The sequence below is a fragment of the Myotis davidii genome, unplaced genomic scaffold (genome assembly GCF_000327345.1).
Source record: "Myotis davidii unplaced genomic scaffold, ASM32734v1 scaffold72, whole genome shotgun sequence".
In the NCBI taxonomy this organism is placed as follows: domain Eukaryota; kingdom Metazoa; phylum Chordata; class Mammalia; order Chiroptera; family Vespertilionidae; genus Myotis; species Myotis davidii.
In genome coordinates this window covers 5,744,517-5,754,566 of record NW_006284618.1, presented here as the reverse complement: position 1 = coordinate 5,754,566, position 10,050 = coordinate 5,744,517, and the positions used below count along the sequence as shown (strand labels likewise).

At 57.8% G+C, this 10,050-nt stretch overlaps 1 protein-coding gene across 2 annotated transcripts in view; it reads right to left on the bottom strand.

The window, feature by feature from the left end:
• Nucleotides 1-9,792, bottom strand: part of DHX32 (DEAH-box helicase 32 (putative)) — a 15,984-nt gene extending 6,192 nt beyond the window's left edge. Inside the window, exons 1-6 of one of the 2 annotated variants that reach the window (XM_015572863.1) lie at nt 9,322-9,792; nt 6,506-6,699; nt 4,876-5,248; nt 1,685-1,930; nt 245-341; nt 1-152 (exon numbers count right to left, since the gene is read on the bottom strand). In XM_015572863.1, coding sequence (XP_015428349.1) covers nt 1-152; nt 245-341; nt 1,685-1,930; nt 4,876-5,248; nt 6,506-6,699; nt 9,322-9,603 — 1,344 coding nt within the window. In that variant the 5' untranslated portion in view covers nt 9,604-9,792. The remainder of the gene's footprint in view (nt 153-244; nt 342-1,684; nt 1,931-4,875; nt 5,249-6,505; nt 6,700-9,321) is intronic. The other variant, XM_015572867.1, reaches the window with a different exon arrangement.
• Nucleotides 9,793-10,050: the final 258 nt, after the last annotated feature.

The following is a 10,050-nucleotide window of genomic DNA, read 5'->3' as shown; positions in this document are numbered from 1 at the left end:
GTTGAGGAGGTCGCAGTGGCCCAGGCCCGCGATGGCGACGCGCTTCATGAAGAGCACCATGCTGGTCAGGTTGGCCGCCTGCACCTCCGCCGGCTTCAGTGGCCGCATGTCCTTGGAGGCAAACTCCTCCGAGTACAGACAGAACAGCTTTCCTGGAGAAACAAGGGAAGTACTCGCCTGCTGTGGCCGTGGCCGTGGCCGTGGCCGTGGTGCCTGGGAGTCGGGGTGACGCCAGCAGCGTTACCTGACGACGAGCTGAGGATCTGCTTGCGCGCCTCCGCTTGGCTTTGGCTGATGGGCTGCCTGACCCGCGAGCTCGCCCGGATGCGCGGGTTATACACCTGTGGCAGAGACAGCACCCTCAGTGCCATTCCCGCGGAGGCTCTGCGACAGGCCCGTCCACGCATCCACTGTGCTCTGCTTGTCTCGAGATGGAAGCGCCAAGCACGCGGGTTGGTGGACTTAAAGGCTGTCTGCTTCCCACAGTGTGGGCCTCAGGCATCGCCGAGATACTAGTGCCGCCCCTTCGCGAGCACAGTCACCTGGCCGTGCTGCCCCGTCAAGGTTCTGTGCAAACAGCCTGAGCTCCCGTCTCCCTGCATACGTGCTCCTACCTCGTCCATCCTGCCAGCTCCAGGGGGACTGTGACGGCACCACCAGCGTTGCTCTTCGGGGGACTTAAGGAGTGACCCTGGCTTCCCCGGTGGGGACTGACTCATTATCAAGCACCCTGTCCCGGAACCTCCCTAAGGCGCGGTTTTCTGGGAGGTGAGGGTCACACTCAGTGGGTCAGTGCTCAGGAAGGTCCTGTTCAGTTTGAAATGCGGGGACTTAAGTCCCAGCTTTGAGAGTGAGCTGTCCTATTCCATTTTCACTAATTTTTTTCTTTAAAGGCAGCTATAGAAAATAATACATTCTTTAACATTTTAGGGTGGAATTTTATTATCCTATATAATAAAAGCCTAATATGCTAAGTGTCTGACCATTTACTGTTCGACCAGTCACTATGATGCGCACTGACCACCAGGGGGCAGACGCTCCAACCGGTAGGTTAGCTTGCTGCTGGGGTCTGGCCCATTAAGTCTGGGTAAGACGGGCCAAACACGCCCTGGAGCCCTCCTGCGTTCCCTCCCCGGGCCTGATCGTGCACCATGGGGTCACTATGCCTGGCCTGCACCCTTTCGCAATCCAGAACCGGGGGATGTCAGAGAACCGGTTTTGGCCCGATCCCCGCAGGCCAGGCCAAGGGACCCCACCAGTGCACGATTCCGTGCACCAGGACTCTAGTGTAGTTATAAAGCTAAAATCTGTTAAAATCAGCGCCAGTGCACTTGAAACTGACTTCTAGTAAATTCCTTGAGGGGAGATGCTAATGACACTGATACAGGGTTCACCAGAAACACTCAGTAGGAGTGTTCAGGAGGCAGCAATTTGCTAACGAAAAACCGCTGATCAGGACCCCCACCTGGTGCTCCGTAGCTGTGTCCTCCCTCACAGCGCTGCCTCTGGCGCGTCCACCCCTTTAGTGTGTCCAGACCACGACGGGACCACGAAGGGCAGCGGTCACTCCCTGCCCTGGAGCGAGCACAGCACCCCTCAGCCTTCACCCTCACTCTCTGGCCCAGAAAAGGGCAGGAACCCAAGAAACTGACTCTCGACTCCCCAGCTGTTTGGTAAGAGTTACCTTCCTCCTCTCCACACCCACGTCGATGACAAAGCGGACCGAGCTGCTCCCGATCAGCGCCTCCCCGGGGCTGGCGGTCAGCACCACTCGCCGCTGAGGGGCTGGGCAGCTTCTGTCTGCCTCGTCGTTTGGCTTGAACAGCGCACACTTCTCTCTCGGGTACAAAGGCACCACCACCAGCTCGCCGTGGTCTGCGTCAGGGTGACAGCCTTCTCGACAGACGGTTTCGTAGGCTTTTTCAATATCCTAACGGGCAGAGGTGACAGCACCCATGAGTACGTGGCACATCACAGACAGCGTCACCACCGAGTCCCATTAACACCACTGTAGGCAGAAGCCGCTGTGTCTACAGGAAGGAACCGTGTCTGGCGCCATCAAGTGTAAAAGGAGGACGTGAGGGATGAGAACGTTTCTCTGGGGAAGGTAATTTACAGTTTCATTGCTTTCAGTGCAAGATTGTTTTCCTCTGGAAATATATTATCTTTGCCTCTATGCATTCATCCTATTTTTGTTTTTAAACTTCACCCGAGGATATTTTTCCATTGATTTTTTTAGAGAGAGTGGAAGAGAGAAGGAAAGACAGAAATATCGATGTGAGAGAAACACTTTGATTGGCTGCCTCCTGCACAGGGGCCTGGGGAGGAGCCTGCAACCAGGTATGTGCCCTTGAATGGAATTGAACCCGGGACCCTTTGGTCTGCAGGTCGATGCTCCATCTACTGAGCCCAACCGGCCAGGGCTCATCCTAATTTCCTAGTCTGATGCAGTTCTCATCTCCATTAGCAAAGGCAGCTAAACAGAAGTTATTCTCACGTCAGTGACGATGCATCACTGCTTTCCTGGCGGCAGAACCAGGAACCAGGAGTTACAGTCTCCAGATTCCCAATCACAGCGCACAAACGCCCTCCCATCAGGGCTCTCCCAGGTCATTCTGGAAATGATTCTCACCCCCTAGACTTCACAAGAGCCATAGTTCTCTATTGGCGTCTAGTGGCTTAACCTTTCTGGCTGAAGGTGGGTTCTGATGGTGAGTTTGTTCCAAATGGGGCGGAAGGAAGAACAGAAGGACCTGCCCAGGGAACAAACCGCCAGCAGGAGCAGGTGCTGCAGGTCGTCCCGACTCCTCACGCTCAGCTGGCACAGGGCTTTGCGGTCAGGACCTTCCGAATTTGAAAAATAGGCTTAAAATATGCATTTTGTGCTGCAGCTGGTTTGTTCAGTCGTTTCTCGCTTCCTCAGTGTACAGCGCATTTACCTCTGTGGGGCTTTCCTAGAATTACCTGCAAAGCCACGGAACAAGAGCCACACCGGCTGAAGGGAGCTGCCCGGCCCCGGAGGAAACCCTCGATGGAGCCCTTCCCGGGGAACCTGAACGGCCTCTGTGTAGCTCAGAGTCGCCCGGGAGCCTGAGTGGACATTCCCAGAACCCCAGCCCGTGCTCCCTGCTGACGGCACTGCTCTGCGGGTTAGCAGCCAGCCGGTGCCGAGGGGCTGCGTGCTGTCAACACGCGGGGCGTGGGGTGAGGTGCTACCCCGAAAGGCTGGAGAGTCCTCGGTCTGAAGTGGCACTTGGTGCGTTTCTGCCTGCGTCTATTTTCCGTGGCATTTACTATTACGGCAGATGTTAAGTTTCACCTAGAAACCAGGCAAGCTTCCAGGAGGACAGGGGACGTGACTCCCGAGACCACAGGAGAGGAGTTCCCGACACAAGTGGGAAAGGACGGTCCCGTCAGGATGCTGATCTGTGTTCTTGCTCAGGAGCCAGGTGGTGGTGGGGACGCTGGGGCGAGGGGTGAGGCCGTCCTGCCCACTGGGTGCACCTTCATGTCAGGCGCAGATGCAGATCCGCCTGCAGCCTTCACAGACTGTCACCATCAAGATGCTAAGGCTCCGCAGGACTGGGGTTCCTCGGTAGGCCATGCTTGTGGTGTGATGTGAGGGGTGACCCAGCTCTCTGAGCCCTGGGGTTCTACCACTTCCGCTGCCCGCTGGGTAAGCCGGCACCTGCTCGAGGCGGGCGAGCCCCAAGTCCCGAGGCCACTGGTGACAGCTCAGGTGGACTCGGGAGACCCACTCCCAGGAGCGCCCACTGGAGGAGACATGGTCATAATAAGCCCTGACGTGGGTGAGGAGTTGTTACTGAGGAAGCCCTCGCCACACAGCGAGCTGACAGACACTCCAGTCACCATGGACTTGAGATTCTGAGACACTGTCCTCACGGGACTGTCTCAGCTGGGAACTGGTGTCCTGGCGGGACCAGCACCCTGGGCTCCACACGTCAGCAGAGCAGCAGGTCTGGGAGCAGGTGGCCGCGTGGGGAGCCCCGGCGGGAGCGGAGGGCTCTTCAGCGGTGGCTCGCCCCTCGATCAGTTTCCTCTGGGTTTCTGCTCAGTCACGGGGTCGCTACATCGTGGGTCACAGCCTAAGCCAGGGCTTTCGGCGTGAGAGGGCGGGAGGAGCGAGGCCCGGGAACCAGACCCAGGATGGAAGGTCTCTTTCTGGGCAGCGGAGGGGAGGCCCCAGGGCAGCTGCAGCACAGACGGTGTCCCCAGACGGCACACGACTGAAAGCACCGACAGGCTGTCACGTTCCCAGTCGCTCTTTTCCGAAGACGTTTTGAAGAATCCAAGGTAAGATTCTTTCTCATCTTTTTAGACCAGGTGCCTGGCGTCAGGGGTCAGCCCCTGGGCGGGCTGTACATGATCCTCCTGCCAACACCCCACTGGCTAGTGTAGGAACGTTTGTGGAGCCTTGTTTGCTTGCCTGTTTATTGGCCCTGTGCCACATACTTAGCTTATGTTCCTCATTGCATCTCCAACAAACGCTCCCGATGGTGGGGAGGCAGCGAGAGCGATCCGAGTCGGTGCGGCACCTCGTGAGGGCACCGGCTCTGCCCTCGGGCGCCCACGTGGCCGAGCTGGGGAGGGGACCAGCTCCGGGATGTTCCGATGGTTGGGACGAGGCCTCACCCCGCTGCTTTCAGAGCAGCCCCTGGTTGTGGAAACATTCCTTTTCCGCGTGGTCTTATTTACCTGTCTGCCTTTCTCCCAAAGTGCAAACACTGAGGAACCAAATATTTAGCTCAGTAGCAAACTGAACCCTGTATGTTAGTCATTAAAAGCATCCCACGAGGTTGAAAGGTTTCCAGGGCGGAACCGCGTTCCTCTGTTGGGTTAGATTTTGTCACTTACTTGTTCACAGGCCAGGAAGACGACAATGTCACCCTTCTCGCCAGAGCGGTGAATTTCCAGGATGAGGCGCAAAACGGACTCCAGAGCCGCCTCCGGAGCCCCACTGTGGTGCACCACCTCCACGGGGCGCCGGCTCGGCACCTCCACGAGCGGCACGTCGCCGTAGTGAGCGCTGAGTTTGCTGAGCAGCAGGGGCGGGGTGTTAATGACGAGCTTCAGCTCCGGCCTCGCCAGCAAGACGCCTTTGAGAAGGCCGAGCAGCACGTCGGTGGCGATGCTTCTCTCCTGGATGTCGTCCAGGACGATGACGCCGTAGCTGGCCAGGAAGGGGCTGGACATCATCTCCCGCTGCAGCATGTCATCGGTGCAGTACCTGCAGGAGGACACGCAGCTAGGAGAGGTCCTTGCGCGAGGACTGGACCCAGCTCCCAGGACCAGGAAATGCCGCGCCTGTGTCCGCGCGATTACCAGGAGTTCTGGCCTTTACTGGGCCGAGAGTCCTTCACGTCAGAAAAACCTACAGGCCTTCACAACCGCAAAATGCAGGTGAGCAAACTTTAACCCCTTCCCCAACAATTTTTTTGTTAAAAATGTTTCTTTTTCAGACTAATTTTTTTATTTTGGTTCTATATAGTATTTTTGATGCTGGTTATGAAAACAGTTTGTAACTCGTCTTCCTATAAACCATATTTTTTTACCATATTTTCTTAGTATACTCGTCGACGACTGAAAAAGAACATTTTGTGAAAACAAGTATACACGTTTCTGCCAGGGAAGGGGTTAAACGTTTACAGACGGTCACAGGCTCCCAAGGGCATCTCTGGAGCCTAGTTAAAGGCTCTGCCCTCGGCGCTAGTGCGCCTGGGTTCCTGTGGATGCCACCCCGTGCCATCTCCCTCGCTGACTGCGTAGTGCGCTTTCACGCAGTAAGTCTGAGCTGTGAGTCAACTACATGCTGAGCCCGGAGTCCTCCCGCCACGTCGTCGAGCGGGGGTAGGTGGCCCGGGCCTGACGTCCTCAGCTGACCCCTTCCAAGAAAGAAAAGGAAGGAGGTGAACACTTGTTAATCCCCTCGTGGTGCCAGGCACTGCGCTGGTGCCTGTCTCATTTATTGAGAATAAATCCTGAAGGTGGACATTACTCGCTCAGACTGGTACAGGAGGAGACTTGGGAAAGTACAGTTTGAAAAACACGGAGCTAAACAGCCATGATGGGGGCTGCTGTCCAGTTTGGTAAACCATCGGGTTTTCTGCTGACACTGGGAGGTCAGGGAAGCCTCCGTGAGGCGGGGACCTGGCATGGACTGGGGAACTAGCCAACCCGGAGAGGGCGGCTCAGCGGCAGAGGGTGGTGCGGATGACCAGGCCCGTGTTTGGCCAGCACACGGCAGCCCATGCGGACCCACCCTGAGGCGGGGCCTGAGAAGACAAGACTGAGGTCGGGGGCCACCCAGCAAGTGACTTCCCTGGGGGTCGCGGGAGATCAGACCGGGAATCCCGACGAGGCCGGGCGGGGACAGAGCCGTGAACACTGCGGAGGCCTGGACCTTGACGTGGAAAGCAGGGCACACGCTCTGGTGATTGAGAAACACAAGCCCAGTTGCCAGCGTAGCAGGCGGAACCCCACCCACCTCAGGATCGTCTCGCTGGTGCAGCAGTTCTCAAACGGGACCACGTAGCCGACCTCGTGGCCAATGTTGACATCCATTTCGTCGGCCACGCGCAGGGCGAGCTGGACGGCGGGCTGCTTGTGCGCCTGCGTGCACACCACGCCCCCGTGCTGGTAGTGGACGGAGAGGCAGTACTCGGCACACCACTGCGGCACCTGCGGGAGAGCGGCCGTCAGCGCCCGCCGCTGGGACACCCACCAGCGAGTCACCCCTGAGTGAACAGTCTGTGTTCACCCCAGAGTTCCCACCGGCAAAGAAATCAAGCGAGAAAGAACAGGAAGGCGTTAGGACTGTTAACGTTAGATTCCCAGATGAAAAAGGCAGGTAAAAATAAAAGGCAAAATACACATATATTCTTACCCTCAGCTGTGTTTCTGAAAAACAAACACAACACTAACCTATGCATGAACTGCTATTTTCTTTCTGGCTCCAGGAAACCTCCCGAAAAAACATGCCGAGCCATATCAGCTGCTATGTTTTAACAAAGTAAACACTGCATAGCATTGAGATGAGAAATAGGGACTCGGAGTTAAAGCGTTTATATTTAAATGCTCAGGATAAAATAAACAGATGAGCCCGCTTAACATTTCCCTGGTATTTAAAGGTGAACACGCTGCATTATCTCAAGTTCATTGGTGCAAGAATGATGGTAGTGGAAGGGCTGAGTCCACGGTGTGTTAGTCCCAAGACACTGCCAATGAGCTACGCTCTGCTACCCGTGTTTTTAAGATAAATCATCCCAAGAGTGTTTTAAAATAGATTTAAGGTGTTTAAGTTTTAATATTTAACTATCGATAATTTGATATTTGCTAGGCCCATCATGGAATTCTTAGATTTTAATCCTCACTGTAATTTGAAAAAGACATAACTTTACCAGAAATCATAAGTAATTCCGAATGAATGACTCCCGTGAACTGCAAATACCCACCCACTAACCGTGCAAATGTAGTTCCAGCATTTGAAGAAAGGTGCCAGCCGGCGAAAAACGAATCAGCAATGTACTCAACGCCGCTTGTGCTACAGAGGTGAGCGCGTGACACACTGCGCAGGACACGGACCGAATCCAGGCAGGACAGTCACAACCGGCTGCAGGCCCCGCGAAAGCTCAGCCACAGCCAGCAGATAGTTACCCAGGGACCGCCCAGCGGGCGCCAGGGCTGCTGGCAGAGGGGAGAGCACATCCGCCCTTCACTACCCTCCACAGCCTGGAGGCCTGGGTCACGGGGGCCTGTGGGAGCCTCACAGCTCAAAGCTCGGCTCCCAATAGTGACTCAGCCATCGCTGGGGTGTGACTGTCTGGGGTGTGACCGTCACCCGGGGGCTCCTGGCTCCCTGCCTCAGTGAAGACCTTGAAGGCCGTGCTGCGCCCCATTCTGAGCCCCGATTCTGTGCCTGCTCAGGGGCAACTTTCTCTGCCCCCACAGCACCTTCCTCCTCCCCCCACAGTCTCTGGAAGGTGCCGCCCGGTGAGAACCAGGAGGCTGGGAGCCTGCACCTTCCCGGGGCAGACAAAACACCTGGTGACACAGCAACATCATTTGTGCCATTTGGTGATAAAAGCAGGTTCCCGCTCCATCACATGGAAAACACCCCATTTACCAGGCGGTCTCCTTGGAGTTTGGGCAGCAGACACCCACATTTACACACAAGCGCTAGGAACCCGCTAGGGAGCACGGCTTCGGCTCTTCTGAGCGCACCCCACGACTGTCCACTTCCCAGCCCATGGCCTCATGCGTCTTCCCACTGGGACGTGAGGGGGGGTCACAGCTGGGGCAGTGAAGCCACCTCGCCACCTCGGGGTGCAAGGGAGGCTGACAGTGTGGGCACCCTGAGAACCAGGTCCCGGCCCCCCGCTCCCTGGGCGCCAAGAGGACCGGGTCCCAGCCCCCGGCTCCCCCGAGAGCGATCACCAGGACTCTGCCCGCCGGTGCTTTGGCGGTGAGCGGCCTCTGGTGACCAGGATCTAATCCGCATCAGGGCCTTATCGACGTCAGTGCCTGAGATTCTACAAGCTGCCCCATCTCAGGCAGCAAAGTGAAGTGGCTTGACCTACCCCAGGCGACAGGCACAGTGCTGGGCTGCTGGATTGCGGAGGGTTGGACTCGGTCCTTGGGTTGGGCTCGGTCCAGACCAGAACCCAGCAGCAGTGGCCGTGATGTCCTGTACAGCTTAGCGCTGCTCCCAGGGGACACGCACAGGAGGCTGCTCCCATCCGCTCTGCAGGTCCTCACCTCATCCATGGACCTCTGACCCCGGGACTGTGACATGTGCACTGAGCACACCTGCGCCCAAAGCCACGCTTCCTCCCACAGATCTCCAGGACGCCCGCCGCCTCCCACCAGCCGCCTGGGCCGTGCCAAGGCCCCTCCCTCCCCACTCAGCACCAGTCACGGAGTCCACAGCTGGAGCAGCCTGAGGCCCCGGCCCCCCACAGACACAATCCCCCACAGCTTTACCAACAAGCCACCCAGGCATCCTGGCTGCTGGGCGTGCAGACCTGACAGTCACACCCTGAAGCCCGCAGGCAAACAGCATGCATCTCAGCTTAAAATCCACGCAACTGAGGCCACGGACATGGACCTGCTCCCGTCCTGACTAGCGGCACACTCATCCCACGCAGCATCCCTGCTGGTCCGCCGGGGTGGGGATGCACCAGGGAACTTAATTTCTGCTGCCTGGCTTTTGGCTCACGTCACGTCATGATGCAAACGACAGTAGCCGAGGCTGGGCCGTGTCGTCATGAAGACCCGGGGGGCCCGGGCGGCGGGGCCACTCACCTGGGAGCTCTTCCCGCACTTGGCGTCTCCGGAAACGATCACCACCTGACTCTGGAGCAGGTTCTCCATGAAGGAGTACTTTTCCGTCCAGATGGGAAGGGCCTCTCTCTCGCGCAGGAGCTTGTAGTAGCGGGAGGAGTACGGCAGCCCGTCGAAAGGGTTCAGTTCCAGGTCCTCACAGGCCAGGCGGCCCTCCTCCTCGCCGTCACTGGAATCCAGAGACTCCGGGAAATAGCGTTTTTCCGGCGAGGAGTCTGGACATTCCAGCTCCTCTTCCTCCATCCTGTCGCAGGAGCTCACTCGGCCGGCATCCCAGCCCGGTTTCTCCCAGGGCCTCTCGCGTCGCCGCTGCACCAGGGGGAGGGCTGACCCCCAGGACGGTGCAGGCCTCGAGGTGTCCCTCCACCGGATCCGCGCTGGCTGCTCCCTGGTGCTGCTGCCTCAGCACCGCGCCCAGTGCCGCCAGTAAACCTGGAAACACACAGAAAAGGCAGGTCAGGTCCGCACAGTGTCCCAAGGAAAAGCGCCCACTTTCCTGCGAGGGTAGCGGCTGCCCGTCACCTCCTCTGCCGGCTGAGCCAGAGGCTCAGGGCAGCTCTCAGCCTGTCCTGGGGGTTTGGAGAGACTCCCCACTGGACGGTGCTCCCTGCCTGACCCGGCACAGCCCGGCTGCACTGACAGCGAATGGAAAGCCACGGGAGAGTGCTGTGAGCTCGGCCACGGGAGAGT